The sequence below is a fragment of the Ctenopharyngodon idella genome, chromosome 23, assembly GCF_019924925.1.
Source record: "Ctenopharyngodon idella isolate HZGC_01 chromosome 23, HZGC01, whole genome shotgun sequence".
NCBI classification, from domain to species: Eukaryota; Metazoa; Chordata; class Actinopteri; order Cypriniformes; family Xenocyprididae; genus Ctenopharyngodon; species Ctenopharyngodon idella.
Window position 1 is genome coordinate 25,161,617 of NC_067242.1, and position 20,081 is coordinate 25,181,697.

The following is a 20,081-nucleotide window of genomic DNA, read 5'->3' on the forward strand; positions in this document are numbered from 1 at the left end:
CTATTCCTTTAAAATGATTGGATTTACGATTCCTTTGTGCATGTGTAACACAAAGCTTCTTCAGATTCATTTTCCTGTACGTTCATGGCCTCAGCAAAACAGCTCTGAAATGGCACAGATGGAGATAATTAAGGCTTTCGAGGGACATTTGGTGGAAATTATCAGGATTTTTTTTCTTTGCAGTGTCCACAGATCAACGATAAGAGAGGACTGTATAGCACACACTGTTTTGAGGGAATGTTTGTCCCTGCCGCAGTTATGATCAAAAGAGCCTTTGAATTCTACACCTTGATGAGACAATAGATTGGAATCTGGCCATCAGTGCAATGCATCATGGGGATTGCCCTCTGCCCAACAGCAGTTACTTTTTTACCAGACAGGCAATGCTGGTGGCAAAGCTTAGATGAGATGATAACTGGATTCTTCTCTTTCTGCCTCTCTCATCCTCATCTTCTTCATGTCTTTGTTGGCTGCCAAATCAGATGGCAGTGTTCTTACATTTCTATTAGTAATGTGTGTGTGTGTGTGTGTGTGTGTATGGAGAGAAGTCTCAGATTTGTGGACAGAGGAGAGTGTTTTATTGGAAGGGTGAGCGCATTTTTGCTCACACACATCATAGTATCATGACAGCAGTTTATTTTTTTTTTTTTTTTGAGGAGCTTAAGAAAGAAACTATTTGATTCTCTTACTATTTTTTTATTTTTTTTTATTTTTTTGACATCTTATGATTATTTTATTAGTGACTTTAACAAACCTTTTACATGATCTAATGCTTAACAGGTGTTTGTACATAAACAATTAAATATTTACTAATTGAATTAACAAAACTGATTCATATTTTCGTTAAGGATGGGTTGAGGATCAGGCAGACTCGGCTGTATTTGCATTTTCTGCGCTGGTCTTGGGGGGAAATATGTGGAATGGGTTTAAACGTGGTAAAAAGTGTTAAATGGAGCTGAGAGTGTTAGACACTTATTACTAGCTGAATGCATTATTAAATTAGCCTGAATATTTAAGACATGAACAGTCAAGGGGCATAGGATGTATATAAATTTGTGATTGGACATTCCAATTCTGTGAACTTTCTGCAAATTTCTGCTGCCACCGATTCTGTGTGAGCCTGGAAATGGGTCACGATGGTTGGCTGGTTTTAACATAATTTCAGTGGTAAAAGACCACTAATTGCTAATTGGTTAACTGTAAATTACAGTGAAAAACTGTAATAAATCTAACAGGACATTTCATGTAATTTTACAGTAAAATACTGTTGATTTGTTTTTGGAAGTGAAAAACAACAAGTCATCTTATAATTTACTGTGGAAAAAAATGTAAATTGACATTCTTAGAATTCTATGTGTTACATTTTTTTTTTTTTTTTTAACTCCCCACCAAAACAAAACATATTTTAGATACAAAACATATTTTAGCATTTAAGTAGGTTGGTATATTAACATTATCATTTAATGAAATATACATATTTTTGCTGTAAATTTAAGTTAAATTTGTTAAACCTAAAGTGGTATTACCATATTTTTACTATTAAGTTCTGGCAACCACAGTTACCTTTTTTTTTTTTTTTTTTTTTTCCAGCAGTGCAGACTTGTGTTTTCCAGTCCTTGTTCTCTGCATCTTGGTCTGGTTGTTGAGTGTCCTGGTGGGAGTGTTGCTTTGAAAGATGGTGTAACATGTTAAAAGTAGGACAACTTTTAAAAACATGACCCCTGAATTCTGTTTCAGTCTATTGTACTCCTTCTTTTTAAAGCTACTTACTAACATCTATAAAGTTTAAAGCTGCAGTCGGTAACTTTTTTGGGTTAAAAAACGGTCCAAAATAAATTTTTTAGCAAGTACATATCCAGCCAGTGTTCAAAACTATCTCCTTACCTTAGCCCAATTCACAGCGTTAAGCTTGTAATAATGTTTTCTAATCCGGGTGGTACTGGTGGGTTTCCGCGGGAAATTCGTGCATGCAGCCGTTCGTCTTTGCGTCATTACATCACGTCTGTTTACATAAAGAACGAGTCCCAGCTAGTAGGCTAAATCACATGTGAGGATGGCGGATCATTTATAGCCTTTTCAGCAGCTGGGATAATTAAACTATCATTTTGATGGCGGATTGTAATCCAGAAAGGTCCAAATGACTGGAGATTCACCCATAGTCAAAAGCAAAAGAAATTGAAATCTACAGGTAGCGCTAATACACACTAAATACACATAGTCATGCAATGCTGATGTTGTTAAAATTAACAATTTGAGAACAAAGTATAACAATAACAACAATTAGCAATTTTGATGTGATTTAAGCTAAGCGATTGTTAGATTTAATCACCATTGGCAGCATGATCTATTGTAAAGGTTTTTTTCTCAGTTAATCAGAACAAAAGTGGCAGACATGTTCCTTACTTGATCAGATGACATTTTCTGGTGAAAATTCTTATTTTGGTCATACTTCCAAGACGTGGAATCTGTGATTCCGAAGTACATTATCCACACCGGTGCGGTGACTGATTTATACGCGCTGACAGGGCTCTACGCTAACATTTTTCTTTAGGAGCACTTGTGCTCCTAATAAAAAAAATTTAGGAGCACAGTCAAAAATTTAGGAGCACTTTCTGATCAATACCAGACACTAACTTTCCTATTACAGGGTGATATTTGCCCCTTTAAATTAATTTCCACAGGCATTTTTACCATTATAAGAGCAATTTTTTTTTTCGAATCTTATTAAATGTATGCATCATACTTTGTCAATTTCTTAAATTAAACTAGAAAATTTGTTTTTAAATGTTAAACAATAAATTCAGTTAGAACAATAAGACCCAATCAGGCTGTTACCTATCAAAATAAATCATCAAAAAATCCATCTTTGCACTGCAGAAGTGGCACAGAAGCTCCATCTGAAGTGGTTTTTAGACACATTGACATAGACTGCTTAATGCAGCTCATTGGTAAATAATGTTGTATGAATGTTTTTAAATATAATTTTGAATTTAGAAATATGTAAAAAATTTAACTTTAAAAGTTTGATATTTTAAGTAAAAACAGTCTATGTAAAGTGTAAATATGAAAATAAATTTATTACATTTACCACCAGTAGGTGGCGGTAAATCTTAATGTGCGAGTCATTCATTCAGTTGTTCAAAATGCAGATTCATTCAGTAATCACCGCTGCTTGGAGATGTGCAACAGCTCTGGTGTGGCTTTGTTTGAAACTATTTTCACGAAATAGAGCAAAAACAGACATTATTGTGTCTAATGTTAAATCACTTAATATCAACTTGTTTATTGGCCTTCAATAAGTTTAGTAAGTATCACATTTGCAATCATGCCAATACTCGGAGAAACAGGAGTCTACTCGTGTGATATTACTTAACTTAGGCTACATATTAGGCTTGCTGCGATCGACTGTGTTACAGTGTTCAGCCGTAACACCAGTTATATCACTTGCCCACCGTGATCGCGGCACCGCCCCCACCGTCGTTTAGATTTTTTATAGTAATGAAAATAATTTAGTTAGAGAACAGATTGGTTAAAAACTGAATGCGTCTGCTCAATTCAGTGAGAGTTGAACGAGAGTTGGCAGCAGGAGTCAGATTTCACCTCACTTCGGCCATTTCGCCTCACTTCTCTGAATGACTATGGATGAAGATTTGGTTGCAAAGCGAAATGTAATAGCATATTTTAGCGAGTTTGTCACTGTACTCTTTTTTTGTTGTGTTTTTCATTAAGAATAATAATGAACCCACCCACCATTCAAGCAATTGCCGCTTCCGAATTGCCGCTACTTTAAAAGCGAAAGTAAAATGTTTTTATTGATTTTTGGTGGCATTTTTGCTCTCAAGCCCCTGTTATTTTCCGACCTTGCTTATGATAATCCAAATGTATTTCCAGTTAATTTGGCTGAAACATCAGCAGCATGAGACGGTCTCGTTTCACCTTGTAAACAAATCTTTGGAGTGTAGTCCATCGCGCACTTGCTCTGCTGACTGAAGCAGCTTCTTTGAATGAAAGCATGTAAAGCAGCCCATTGCCGTGCGAAACATAACTCTTGTTCAGTGTAGATGCATTTTAGGAGGTGTACTTTTTGTTCCGATTGTACTATAGTTCTGTTCATGAGAATTGATCGGGTCACTCGCACCAGTGCACCTAAATATTTTTTCACACTCACACGCAGTTATTTTCAGGCGCAAATGCGAGCGAAATGCTTTTTGAAGAATACGAAAGTGCGGTTTTGGCGGAACCACTTGGAAGGCGATCATTTGTTTATATAAAGCATATACATTTACATTTTTTTTCGAAAATGACCGATCGTTTCGCTAGATAAGACCCTTATTCCTCGTCTGGTATCATTTAAAGCTCTTTGAAGCTGCACTGAAACTGTCATTTTGACCTTCAACAGTGGAGTCCATTGAAGTCCACTATAAGGAGAATAATCCCGGAATGTTTTCATCAAAAACCTTAATTTCTTTTCAACTGAAGAAAGAAAGACATGAACATCTTGGATGACATGGGGGTGAGTAAATTATCAGGAAAATTTTATTTGAAAGTGAACTAATCCTTTAAGATGATAATTCTGCAAATAACTGCAATTGCAAGTTTCAAACAGAGATGGTGACAAAGAGGCAAAACGTACAGACTGCAGCTATAAAAACAAGACCATTCCTAATATTCATATGCATTTATATTTGAATGATCAAGGACTGGTGATCTGTTAAGAATTACATAATTGAATAATAACAAATGGTGATTAATGACTTGTTAATTATTGGTGGTGATTATTATGGCATCTTTTCAAAGCATTTTTCTTAGATATTTTGTTTTTCGCTAAGCTGATAGAAAGTGTTCATGCTCAGATTCAGGTCAGAGAAACTAGTGAACCACTGTTGTTGTGATCATTTATTAACAGTATTTGTCTAAAAGAATTATTTTGAGACTATTTTTTGAGACAGAAGTTTAAAAAGTTCACATATTTATGGTCCCTTAGCTGTATTTTTTTACTCTTTGAAAATGATTATAGAAAGTGTTATTTTTTCCTGTAAATAAATGTGGCGCATCAATCAAGTTTGATGCTGAAGGGATACTGTCTATTCATTCATGCTAATTGCCAATCCATTACACAAAGATTAAAATTTGAGCGAAAAAGAGAAAATATGTTATTAAATATGAACCTTGGAGAGAGAATGAATGGTGGGAGGAGAGTGCAGAACCTCTTAGATATGATTCTGTCACCTTATGAATTCTGTTTGCTCACACATGCTTCTTTGATTACATTTGTGTCTGTGGGTATTAATCACTGTGGTATGTGATGCTCAAAGCAACTTGATGTATTAATATACTGTAGAATTTGATGGGTGTGCGTGCGCAGGTGTGCATAATGGCTTTGAACATGACTTATCCTATCGAATTTTACAGCTGGAACTATCCGCTTAATAATATTCACTCTGCAGTGAGAGATATAATTGTATAACTGGAATGAAATTGGGATCCATGGCTTCAAAATATGTAGTTGATGTCGATGCTGTAGAAAGGTATTCAAAAAGATTTTTCCACCATTGATATAATACAAGAGCAATTTTACGGTAATATTTTCCTCAGCAGACTAGGAGGAAATGAACAAAATGAGAACTATTGATCTTATTCTCTTTATAATGGGGGAAATATATGTAGCAATCCCACACTTTAAGCACTGAATAAGTCATTGTATCCATTTTGTAATACTCAAAAGGCCCTTTCTGTGTTCCCATCAGATTCTTCTAAGAGTGGTTGTTTGTAGCAGATTTCATGATACAGGTAAATGACAGCATGGTGTCATTGGGCCCTGTATAAATAAGAATCATGCCCTTGCTAGTGCTTTGTATTGAACAGAGTGAGTGTCTTCTGATCAATGTCATCTTTACATACACTATCAACTCTTATTTAACCACAGTGCCATGACTGAGTTCTATCTCATAGAGGAGCATCAGATGTAAAATAAATTCATTGGTCAAATAGGAAGCTTTGGTATGTTCACAGAAATTGCTGAGATTTATGGCCACTGCAGTTGTTCATGCACCCATATCTATCATGTATTTGTACTGATTTTGCAGCAGATGCCAAATTAAGCAGAATTGTAATCATTTTCATCAAACTGCATAAATAACGTGCAAGTAAACATTGCTGTTTGTTATGGAAAAAATATGTCTTCATGTAATGGAAAACAAGGTAGTGTAAAAGTGTAAAAATAGTATTTATTTTTAACTAGATTTTTACCATTAATCTTTAACATTCTGAAATAAATAAATAAATATCCTATTAGACCATTTCAGAGCAAATTCATAAATATCAAGATATGAATTGAATATCAAAAGGCTGAAACTTAATGAGATTTAATATTTTGCCTAAATCACCCAGCCATGTGGTACTTCCTTCAACCAACACAAGTGAGAGTCTATGGCACCAATAATTCTAAGGAGATCCCAAGTGATCATGGCAAAAGCTGAAGATGATAATAAACTTATTTTTCTCTTTTCTGTCAGTAAGCTTTCACTCTCCTGCTGTCAGTTTCCTGTCTGTGAAGTTGAGCCCATTGGCTGGTCATATCTACAGCCTTTGCCTTGAATCCACATCAAACCGCATCTTGGCAGGCAGCATTTGGCTTTGCAAGACTGTCAAACCTCCCACTGCCTCCAAATCAACTAAAAATGCAACTAAAAATCACTCTTCAAGTTCAGAAATACAGTAACCGGTGTGTTTAGACTCTTTCTTAACTAAGTTAAGTAAAATTAACAAAGTGAATAAGGACAAACTTTTTGATTTCACACACAACAATGTAAGGCAATTTATCTAAATTTTAGAATGCGTCACTGCACTAACATTAGCACAGCTGTTAGTGTATATCCCAATTTTTGAACACCAAAAACCCAAGGGCCAGATTTACTAACAGCTTGCACCAGCTCAAACCCTCTTTTGGCATTAAGAGGATAGTTGAAAAATGAAGATTCTGTCATCATTTACTCACCCTCAATTTGTTCCAAACCCGTATACATTTCTTTGTCCTGCTGTACACAAAGGAAGATATTTGGAAGAATCTTTGTAACCAAGCAGATCTCGCCCCCCATTGACTACCGTCCTACTATAGACTATTACTATTATTATTCACATACTACTATTCACACAGTGAAAAATTTGTGCTGAAAAGGTGTGGACAGTTATTTTTTTATTTGTAGGAGTTTTCCTTTCAGACGCAAAATTTATGGGAGGAGAGTATTTAAAATTATCTGAGTGAATGTAAAATAGTTGCTAACAGAGTTTCATGTTAACTTTAAACAAATGTGTTTTGATTGTGTTGTGTCATGCAGCTGTTGCTTTCATTGCAGACAGACAAATGACTTGAAGCTGGAAACTTGACACTGGTTATAGTGTAAGTTGTTTAGAACAAAAAGCATATGAGCCATAGCCCAGCAATCAAACAGTGTAAATGTCGTTTGAAATGCCATGCTTTCTTGCTGTCGCAGTGTGCATTTGGTTGCTTCATTATGACTAATAATGACTCTAATTGAGCTCAGTCGGTCTCCTTGCTGCTGGCCGGAGGGGTCGCCCCTCTTTTTCACTTTCCTATAATTTCCCTGGCTACACAGTAATGAACTCTTGAGTTTGTAATCTGGTTTTCAAGCTCCTCAGGCTGATGTCAGATGCAGGTGAATTAGGGGAATGGAGATTAAAAATGGCTCTTTTCTATACTCTAGGCAGTCACATTTATAATCATGCTGCTTTTTATTTCATATTCAGCGACAGTCTGTAAAGAAGAACCATAATGGGTGTGTAAAATTTTGGTCTGACAGATCAGTCTCGCTAGAATTATGATTGAGCTTGTAGCTATATAGTTTGGTTGTAGTCCAAGACTAAAATGTTTCTTCAAAGCCAATAAGTGCCTATGGACGACTTACACACCATTGAAGAGCCAATATTTATTTTTGCTCAGAGAGGCTTAGAAACACAGCTTTGTCAATAAGTAAATTCAGGTTTTTTGTTTTTTTTTTCTAAAAGAAACATGGAATATTTCCCATTACTAAGTTCTTTATACTCACACAAACAATACAAGCGTTTAAAGCAGTTTTTCCTGAAAGTGGGAGGGATGTGGGTGAAAATTATGTACTTATGTTTTTTCTCTCAGCTAAATCGGTTCTTCGAGGTGTGAAACTTGGAATTATAGGAGAACAGTAGTGGTGTGTTTGGATAGACGACAGCTGGCTGACTGTTGAGCAATGTTCTGGCAAGATTTTGTCTGTACATGGCATAAAAATATAGACTGACAATTTATAGCCTTATACACTATGGGAAACTATGTTCACAATAGCACATTCTGCTTGAATGTCTTTGTGATAGACCAATTTATTTGGCTGACCATTTAAATGGATAATATTCAGTTCATTTAAAGGGGTCGTGAATTGAGAAATCAACTTTTTCCTTGAGCTTTTGATAAATTAGAGGTCATCGTACTATAAGAATAGCGGGTAAGTTTCAGAACTGAAAACTTCCTTGTTAGTCCAATAAAAGCTTTTATTTACACCAGGCCCAGCAAACGAATGATCCTGGAATATGATCATAGATAGGTGAAACACTGCCTCCGCAGTAAAAATCAATGCCTACTTCATCATTGCAACGTTAGCCCCGCCCACTGGCGTGTTAATGAGATGAGGAGAGAAGAGAGATACAGGACTAAAAATAACATTACCTTTCAAAGGATCCTTATGCTAGGAATATGGTTATTTATTTTCAACAATGTGAATGTCTCAGCTGAGCTTTATTTATTTGTATTCGCTATTTCACTGTGGATTCTTTGATCAATTGCATTTCAGTGAAGGCTTTGCAAACAGACTTTTATGGACTCGACAGTAATGCAACAACATGTAAGTAACTGTGTTATTTCTAATGCCTGATCTAAAATGTAATGTTTCATGTACAGTCAGATGTTCTTTGTCTATGTGTCAGTAAATCAAACAACTGACTAAATGGTCAACTTCACCTTGTTTCTCTTAGTAAGATGAAAATAATCTGTTATTTAAATGGTGATTAAATGATATATAGAAAGCAATCAAAGAATGCTCTCTTTAGAATCGCTGGAGCTGTCAATCAAACAAAACTCCTGTTTTATTCAACAAATCTCTTAGTTACATCGCGTTTGCACTGTTAGTTACGATGAAAGCATTTATTAGTGTGCAGAAATTGAGCTGCAATGAAGAGATCACTGCTTTCATGCGCTCAACAACATGTCTGTGATCGGCTGTTGATCATTGCAATATTTCATGCCACATCTATAATGCCATAGATCTAAATGGAATGCAGCACTTTTCACGATTAGTTAACCTTGTGAGCTGTAATAGTAAAAATGTGCTAAAAGAGAGTAATACTTGGCTATTTTAAATGGAAAGATGTTAGCCAATCACAGCAGTGGGCGTTTACACTGAAGTCTCACAGCATACACGCCTCTTAAAACAGAGTGTTCAAATAAGAGGGCTAAAATCAGGGTAGGAAAAATGTTTTTTATTTCTAAAATTTTTGATGTAAAACAATGCAGTTTATGACCCCTTTAGGATTGTTTTATTGGCATATATCATGGTCATTCTGGATTCAGTCACTTACAAATGTCTAAAAAATCTTAAAAATGTTTGAATGCTTCAAAATATCAAAGTACTCTACGTGGGTTTTATTTTAAAGAAAGTTTGCAGGGTCAAACCTTTCAAATAAAGCATTTCACAAAAGATGTTTGATAGGTTTGAAATGCTAAAACATAGTAGATGTATACTTTTTTGAAGCCACTGCCTGTCTCTTTCATGGCGTATTGAGCTCATTCGGCAGACTAATAGGAGATCTCACTGTCACACCTCTCCCCAGACAGCATTAAGGGTGAAAAATATCACGACTAGCGAGCGGCAGTTTGCTCTTGGCTTTGACTAGCATGCCACATCTGAGTCTTGAATAGGGAGAATTTAAAAAGCCCAAAAATGCATATTCAATGACAGACTTCAAACACCACACCGCTATCTGTGAGTCAGAGAGGGTCACAGTCACACGTCGGTTTATAAAGCTCTTTTGGAAGTTCTTGAATTAGATATGATACATTATGATTTTCATATCCAGTGAAGGTTGCAGTGTCACCTATAACAGTATCTCCTCCCTTGAGGACACCAACAAGGTTCAAATAAGGTTCAGACTACACTACAGAGCTGTGATTAGTGTTATCACAGAATTTTTTGTCTGTGCCTTTTCAACGAAAGGAAGTTGTTACACTGATTAAAAATGTACCTCGTGCTTTCCTGAACTGCCACTTGTGAACACATTTCACGTGAGGGAGTGAGTATTTTTCCATATTTTCTGACTTGTTGTGCCTTTGTTTTGAAATGCTTTTAGACCAGAATAAAGGATGAATTGAGGTGATAGTGGAAGAAAGTATGTTTTATCTTTCTGTTCAATTATTGAACAGAAAGATAAGTGTACATGGTTTTGGGAGATGAGTCTTAGGATGTTGACTGGGTGCTAAAAGCATCTCAGTTCCTCTCAGGTCCTGTGCTACGTGAGTGTGAAAGAGAAAGACGAGAGAAAGATTTTTTTTTTTTTTTTTTTCATTTTATTTGTACAGATTTTCTATAGTGTCATATAATCATTTTGTATAGATTATATGTAAAGTATTGGTAACACTTTATTTTACAGTCCTGTATTACATGTTAAAAAATTTGGGGTCAGTGAGATTTCTTTTCTTTATTTCTTTTTTAATTAATACTTTTATTCAGCAAGGACACACTGTCCCAAGTGACTGTAAATACATTTTTATAAAATTACAATACATTTTTATTTCAAATAAATGCAATTCTTTTAAACTTTCTATTCATCAAAGAGTCCTGAAAAAAAAAAAAAAAATGCACCAGGGTCGTCTCTGAGCACCAAATCAGCATTAGAATGATTTCTGAAGGATTATGTGACACTGAAGACTGGAATAATGGCTGCTGAAAATTATGTTTTGCCATCACAGGAATAAAATACTTTTAGAAAACAGTTATTTTAATAATATTTTACCATATTAACACTTAATTTTGATGGTCCACCTTTGACATTCTACTATAAGTAACTTTGCAACCACATGTCAAGTAAGTCTTGGTAGAGTATTAGTAGATGTTTTACTTAATATCTGCTAACACTTTGTTTTCATGGTCCCCCAATAGACATTTTACTGTCTATAAGTAACTTTGCAACTACGTGTCAATTATTCTACTCTCCTGAACCCTAACACCTAACCCTAACCTAATAGTCTACTAACAGTCTATTAATACTTTACTGAAAGTTAGTTGTCATGTAGTTGCAAAGTTACTTATGGTTAGTAGAATGGTTATGGTTAGTCTAAAGTGGTACATCGAAAAAAAGTGTGTAACCATAACTGTTTTTACTATATTTTTGATCAAATAAATGCAGACTTCTTTCAAAAACATTAACAAAACAAATCTTACTGACCTCAGTGTTTACATACTGTGAAATACATTTAATATGTGAATAAAATATTATACAAACAAATGATCTGCTCTAAATTAGTATTCGTTGAGGATAAATACTTTATTGGAAACAGCTGCACACTAATTAGTATAAGCAATAATAGTTAACATCTATTAATTCCAAGGACTGACATTGGACAAATGGAAATATCTCTATAATTTTTTTTTTTTTTTTTTTTTGAATGTTGGCCATCCTGTGCGGAGAGATAAAAAAGAGCCAAAGTAGATGAAGCCGAAGCTGAATATTATTTAAGCTACATGGCTGGGACAGAAGCCCCCTAAAGCCATTTCATTCTCCCTGGTTTAAATTCTAAACGGCTTAGTCTAAATGGCCGTTTGATTACATACACGTGCACTCAGGTGAACCACCCACCACCACCACCATCATCTATCCTTAATCCACTACATACTGTAGCTTCAGTGCAATACTTCAGTGACCATATATACAGCAAAGCACACATTTCCTGTGCAAACACGGTGACTAAACATCCAAGCTCTCAATAGGAAGTTCTCTCGCTCTGCCACCCTCCCTTTTATTTTTTCATCTTTCTCTCTTTGCACAAACTGATTCAATACTGGGAAGAATATAGCAGCCCGTCAAATCTAAAGAGGGTCAGCTCATATCTGCCCGTTATTCTTATGTCAGATAATAGTGTGAGGCCTCTAACAGGAGCCTCTATAAAGCCTCTAATAGAGCAATTATTCTCAGACAAAAGGTCACCTCAGCCATGACGACAGGCTGGAAATCAATAAACCCCCAATTATGACTACATAACCAGGCTGGGGAATTAGATGGCATGGCCTATATTTGGCTGTAACTGATCAAGGTTGCATTAGAAGATCGGATTTGGAGACACTCCCTATTCCCTCTGTGTATTTTTAATGAGGGGTTGCTTACTTAGGGATGAATAAAAATGAATAAACGACTCTCTGTTCTCCAGCACATCACTCCCTTGATAGCCACCACCCCATAGCCAACCCATTGTTGAGCGATTGGAAATCGAGCATGTTTTTTATTGAGGCGAGGTTGCTTATGAAGTGTCTGACTTTATGGACGTGGTGAGGATTATACTTGGAGCTGGATCGATTGTTGTGCTTGCCATTGAGATCAAATAAGCCAACCCTTAGGTGGGTGTTAAAGTTGCTATGGCAGAACTAAAGTCATAATGTGCCAGGGGTATATCTCATGAGCAAAACGTTGACTTCTACCTTTCTCTCTGCACTCTCTCTCACTTTTCCCCTCATTCACGCATTCTAGCCAGCTCACGTGCCATTGGCTGCACTGCAGGTCATTGCGATAAGTGCTGCCCTGCGTCGTCTCAGCAGGTGTAATGTGCTGAGCACCAGCCGCTGGTGATTACTGATAATTTACACTTACACCAGAAAGTGCCATTTGTGAACTGCACAAAAAAAAGCTCCAGTTGTTATTCAATGACACCCATTATAAAGGCGTGTGATACCCTTGTATGTGGACACATCCTCAAGGCGTCTGCAAGGTCTAATGCACTTGTTCCACTAGATCAAGGTTGCCATAGCCATGGTACAAATGATTTCTTGCAAGTTTTATTAAACTGAAACTAGTCACTGCATGAAGACGTTGCTGCTAGGCCACATTTTGAGACCAGACCATTCAGTCCCTTCTCAGGTGCCCCTTCAAGACAATGATACAGTCCATCCTACATTGGACAGGCAAAAAATATGCAATGGGGCTGCTTGACTATGACAAATCATAATCACGATTATTGTGGTCAATATTGATAATTCACAATTATTTAACATTATTACGAGTGGGCAATATGACCAAAACCTTATGAATAGCGATATATATTAATATATTTTGCTGGAAAAAAAAAAAAAAAAAGTTTCTATGACATCAGAAATTTAGATACTATTGAAACTTTGTACCAATTTCTATAACAGATCAGAATGCTATAGGCTAACTAATTTAAGTTAAAATGTCCCCAAACAATTATTGAAGCCTACTACAGAAATGGAATAATCAATTATAAAATAATACACAGCATAGCCTTCAGTGTTTGAATTAAACTTGCTTTGATTCTTATTAAAGCTACAAAAGTCTTTCAGGCAAGAGCAGTGAGTGATTTTCTCATTTTCTTTTGTTGTTTGATTAGTATTAAGGACACAGATGGCAGCAGGTTTATAAGGCTGGTGTAACTTGAAGACATAATGCACAGATCTAATATACTGACACACATCCGATTTTCTCCCATGTTTACATTCACTTAAGATATAACCTACCTGCTTACATGAATACTCACTGATTTTTTGTGTGTATTTGAATGTTTAGGTGTGCATGCCAATCTCAAAGTATACTTTATACTTCCATGATCTTCTTCATCTCAAAACGTGTCTATACTGAAAGCCATTGAACAGTGCAAGTTCTCATTCCCGCTTTTAATAACTCTTCTTAATATCAAACACGTTCCGCAGTTGACAGCATTTAACGAAAGTCACGTTACTTGATTTTACTGATTTTCATGTTAAGTTTGAGCTTTCAAGGAGAACTAAAAGCACATCTCTGAAAAGGAAAGAAATGGAATGCGGCACAGTTTTATCTGGATTATCGTGTTTTCATAATCGTTGGAAGCCAAAATCGAAACTAAAATTTGATTAATTACACAGCCCTAATATGTAGTTCAGTACTAAATCAGTATTACAGAAATGTAATAAATGAGCAGGTGGTTGACTCTGCAGTTGGTAAAATCGATGACTGCATTACAGTCTTTTTTAGGGAGATTTGTCTTTTTTCAGCACCTCTACAGAGAGACGACATATGGCATATGCTTTCACTGAGCTGTGTAAAGCTTTGGCCTGTTGACGTCTCTAGCTGCTTATGAAACAGCATTCCATCAAGTCTTTTATTACTCCCGGGATTCACTCGGATGGAGTTTTGATTTTGCAGTGCATAAATCCCGAAGGTTAAAAACCAAGCATGCATCGTTTGCAGTAATGACTAGGTAAGGGAACTTTAGCCCAGACGGTTTGCTCCATTACCTGGTCCTTTATAGTGGCTGGAAAAGCATTTCAGATTCAGATGTTGCTTTTTAAATTCTTGTTACATCTCTCTTAAAGGCTTTTCACACTTTGCTTAACTCTAGATTAATGTCTTTAATCCCAGGTTACAGCCAATTAAAACTCTGGACTAAGCAATGTTTTATACTTGTAATTTTGAAAAGGATGTTGGCTTTTGTGTCAAAACAATACACTAGAATAATATTGTAAGTTGATTAGCGACAGACATCCAGTCCTAAACTAAACAATACTTACCTCATTCATGTGCTTTGTAGTGTCAAGAGAAAGTGTCATTTATTAGCGAATTACTCAAGTATGAAACATGGCACAAGATAACTCAGGATTTATGGGCTTATTATGCTGCAATATTGAGGAATAAATGTACAAATTAAATAAATAAATGTAAATTACACTGATACTAGTTAGTTTTAGAGAGTGGTCAAAACCATAGTTAATTCCCTTACCTGTCCAAAAAAAAAAAAAAAAAAAAAAAAACTTGGGCATCAGTACTTGGGCATTTTCTTCATCAACATCATCATCAAATCTTTCCATTTTGTTTATGCCATAAAAAGTTTATGCTTGTTTTTCATCTTTGGCAGTCTGTTTTGTCTTCTGGCTTGAGAACCTTTATGCTGCTTTGGCTGTACAGATACCAATTCACCCATTGTCTCCACTAGTAAAGCGTAATAATGTGTCAAATTCACAATCAACTCTACACTACTAGCTTATCTACAGAGGCGGCAGCCAATGAGCATAAGGATTCTCTTCGACATTTAGTGAAACACAGCAGGTCATGTCATTTCAACATGGTTAATACATTAATTGATAGGGCAACCTGCACCATACATGACAAAACACATTTTTAATTGAAATTACTATTATTTATGAGTACAGTCTAGTGTGAGTGTACACCAGTTAGATGACTCTTCACAAAAACACAGTTTATTTCTTAATTTGTAAAACTTTTTTTTTTTTTTTTAAATTTAGTACCATATTACTGACTACTACACCTATTACATTGGTAACAATCCCAATTGCAGAAAAAAATAACATTACAATGTCCAGAAATCAATTTAAATAGTACATTGAGTTTAATTTATTGACATAGAACTCATGTTTAATGTGATAGTTTTCTCTACTATAATACCATATATTGTTAGTCCCGACATTCTTCACGTCAGTGAATAAATGCATACATTCGCATGGAATGCTTGTGTGTCTTAATGTTCTGGTGTTAGAACTTTTGTTAAGCATGTCAGAGGTTTTGGGTTGTAATCTACACTCTTAAAGTTGTTGTTGTTGTTTTTTTTTTGTTTTTTTTCTCATTAAAACCAGATATGTTCATCAGTAATTGTATTTTGTGCAGTTGTATTTTGTGCAATTGTACATTTTGTTTTGTGATTTCACCGGAACGAATAGTCTCCGCAACAACGTTAAGCGATAGATTGAAGCACTCGTCTGTGTGATGTGCACGAGCGCCAAGAGAACACTGTTGCCTTCCGCCACTGATAACAGCGGCAACGAACGCTCAGCATGATTTCAAAAACAACACATTCTAGCGCCAGATCACCTCTTATTTAACAAACGAACAAAGTAAATGCTCTACGACATGTCCCACCCGTCCTACCCACAGATTATGCCTATGCATACAGCTGATGCTTAGTGAATTCAAGACAATTAAAAATGACAACAATAGGGACAGTAATCCAAACATGTTAGCTTATTAAGATACTGGCAGGCTTAACTTAGTATAATTTAACTCATGTTAGGTTATTTTTATTTTTGATAAATGGCAACTGGCCCAGTCTTCTGTGCAGAAACGACTCCAAGCAATTTCCTTTTGAAAAGTTGTCAAACGTCACAGGGTGTCTTGCCCTCTGTTGCCATTTGAAGCTCCATCCAAGAGCCCATAAGCTGACATTTTTGAAATCACATAAAAGGAACCGCGGTGTGCGAAGACTGCAGAGGAGCAGACTGGGAAAATAATGTTTGTCATTGTAACATTTCCCTGATCCTCCCATGGCCCTTTGCTTTTATCCCTCTGCTCCGTCATTGATGAATAAGGGTCAGAGGAGTTGTGTGAGTTTGAAGGGGACCTTAATCCAATATTCATCTGGACGTTTGCCACAACCCAATCAGCCACAGCATATACCGACATTGAGAGAGAGGAAGTGAACTACACAGAGACTTCTTTGATGGCCTTTCAGGTAATGAAGTTGAAAGCGCTCGGCCAACTGTTCTCAGCGTGACTGTGCCGCACACCTGCTGGAGCTGAACCATAACATAGTTACTTCTCAGTGTGTTCGCACTACATAGCTGAAATGTTATCTGCTGTTGTAATCTTGCTCGCAAGTCACCCTGGCTGAATAACTTCCAAATACTATTACTGCCTTCTCAAAACACATTAATCAATGTAAAATTAACTGCAAGCGAGGGGAAAATCACATTACCGCCGCCTGTGTGGCTGTCATCCCTACAGACGCTGACAGGCAGACGGTCAGATAAGAGAGACGGGGACCGCTAGATGAGGATGTAATGGATACAATATCCAAAGTAATTTCTCGCTATTTTGTGTCCTTTCTCTAATAGCGTTGTACAGTACGCTGTCTAAATATCACCATCATACCTCTGCCTAGTGTTCACCGACGACACATCCCTCCTATATAAAGCAGACGATTGCCTCGGGCAGATATTGCCTCTGTGAAATCAGAATAATTGATTGATGTGCCGCCAGACATTAAATTGGATGGCAATCTAGCATTCATTCTCAGCCTCCGCTCTCAGTTTAATGTGAATTACTCATACAAATTAAAGAGTAGAAGTATTTTTTTTTTGAGGGAAGACATGGTGCGAAAAGCATTTCTGTCCAGTTTGGATGGTTTCGCCCAGTGGCTCACATTATTAGGATATCAGCAGCGGCACACTGAGCACTCAAATGGATCAAATAGCCAATCTCATCTCTGCAATATCCAAACTCTCTCTTTTAGATTTAGGCCTTCATCTACTTAAATGCATAGTTCTCCCTCTCTCACCAAAAATATTATCACAATCTTTTTTTCATTTTTATTTTCATATCATTCAGTATCAATATTTATCACGATATTCATTTCATAAGATTAATACCATCACTGTTGGGTGGTAACCTTGTATCTCTAAAAATTGGACTTTTCAGGAAATGATTAAAAACACTGTATTTTTTAAAAAATAATTAAACACTGCGCTGTCAAAGTTGGTATTGTAGCTTTATTTGTGGTCAGACTCTTGCATGTGTCATATTATTAACTTTTTTACCAAAATCAAGCTCAAATGGAGTTACGAGGTTTTTGATCAATGAATTTTGGAGAATTTCAGACATACATGTTTTGTCTGTCATTAGAACACCTGCATCTTTGGTAGTAAGTGCATCGCATTATGTTTTCATCAACTTAAAGGTTATAAAATTAATTGCAGCTATGTGAGCACTCAGTTTATTCTGTCATTTGGCCAAATCCCATTTTATTAAAAACAAAGTGCTTTGCACATGCTATTTAAGACAGTACTGGCTGTGAGTTGATGACAAATGCTAGACTAAGGCACACTATTCCACTCCTCAAATATATAAAACATTAGCCTTTATATATACAGTGTTTCTTGAGTAAAGAAAATGCTGTACTTATTCAAAGAACCAGATCTTTATTACCCTTGCATTGCAAATAAGCAGACTGAGTCCAAACTGCATGCAGCTTTTCATTTTCGGGGTGGTGTTATGAGGTTTTACTGACAGTTTGAGGATCCAAAGGAGTTACAAGGTTTAGACACAGGTTCTTTTTAATACTTTTCATTGCTTAGATATTTGCAAAACCCTCAGAGAGGCGTAAAGGGCAGAGATGGAAACTCGAGTCTGCGACTTGGCAAAAATAAACGACTTGCGACTTGACTTGGACTCATGAACTACTAACTCGAGACTTGACTTGGACTCGTGAACTACTACCCGAGACTTGACTCGGACTTGAAGACAGAGACTTGTGAAAAATACTTCTTTTGGCGTGACATTCCCGATTACGTTCTCTATTTACTACCCCACATGATGACATGAAACACCACATTTTACTATCCATTCATTCCCAAATATGTGCTGCAGCAGCGAATATCACAAATCATATCTAAACACACCAAGCCATCGAGCGCGTGACGCATCTGAAGGCACGCGAATTCATCACCCATTAGAAAACCTGTTGAATTAGCAACAAATAATAACAATATAGCCAAGCCTTACCTTGCAATAAATTTGTCATTTCATTTGAAAATCAATCAATTAATCCGAAGGGAAGCTGCGGTGTTGCACAGATGCAGAGGCTTGCTTGTGGTCCATTTTCAAGAAGTACATGTCCTTTTCATTTTTTATTATTTATTTTTGCCAAAGTATTTGATAATGCATATAATATTCAGATTTACCATGTTAAATTGTATTTGGATTGAACGAGCACTTCCATGCGCATTTTATGACCCTGTCCGTATGACTAATTTCCACAGATCGGTTTGTTAAGTCACAGTGCGTTATTATATCACCTTATCACAAACGAGACACACAGATGGAAATGTTGTTCGTTGTTTTGTTTACTGTAACGCTTGTCTATACATAGGTTTAGACTTCACTTGGACCCCTAAAGACTTGAGACTTGACTTGACTTGACTTGGACCTCAAAGACTTGAGACTTGACTTGGACTTGACCGCAGGGACTTGTGAACATGTCTGGTAAAGGGTAATTACTTATGAAAAAAAGACAGACGAAAAATATATATATGCAAGGTTTCCTTCCGACAGTGACGATAGGGATGAACATTCATTAGGCATGTTTGTTAGACCTTGAGAATGAATGTAAGCATATTCATTTACAAGTAAACTCCACAGAATAAGATACCTTTCAATTTAGAGCCCCATGAAATCAGTTTTGGTTGCACTTTATTTAAAGGTGCCCTTGTTACAATGTAATTATACATTTATTTACATTTAAGTACTAAGTAATATTAATTATTAACATGTACTTACTATAGGGTTAGGGTAATGAATAGGGCTTGGTTTAAGGTTAGTTGCATGTTGCATAATTATGCATAATTTACAGTTATTACTACAGTAAGTACATGTAACATTCATTTATTTTTTTCAGTTTATTTATTTGATACAAATGTGTCATCAATCTTTTAAAATGTAATCAAATGAAAATAAACGCTTAATTTACAACAAAACATTACATATAACTGGACGGATGGATGGAATAATATCTTAGTTGTATGATATTCCTTAAAAAAACAGTAATAACAACTTTACTTTGAGTAGTGCGTTTTACTATTCAATAGTGATGTATTTCTGTCATAATTTCTTCAAGATAAACCAATGTTTATTTTGGTGTTTGTTGTGATTACCTTCAGTGAGTTTCAGTGTGTATTTAGCTTTTCTCAAATGAAACAGTGAAATGCTAATGAGGTGAATTCTGTGAGAGTGAAACTCTAGGAGATGTGAAATATCATAATAAAGCGAGACGGCAG

The 20,081-nt window shown here is 36.0% G+C and overlaps 1 protein-coding gene across 5 annotated transcripts in view; it reads left to right on the top strand.

Moving 5' to 3' along the window:
• The window catches only part of dpp6a (dipeptidyl-peptidase 6a), a 435,379-nt gene that overhangs the window by 257,062 nt on the left and 158,236 nt on the right, over window positions 1-20,081 (top strand). The window contains exon 1 of one of the 5 annotated variants that reach the window (XM_051882660.1): window positions 8,862-8,888. The exons of the other annotated variants lie outside the window; for them this stretch is intronic. Within the exon in view, the coding sequence (XP_051738620.1) occupies window positions 8,862-8,888 (27 nt within the window). Of the gene's footprint in view, window positions 1-8,861; window positions 8,889-20,081 lie in introns of those variants that run through there. 5 annotated transcript variants of the gene reach the window in all.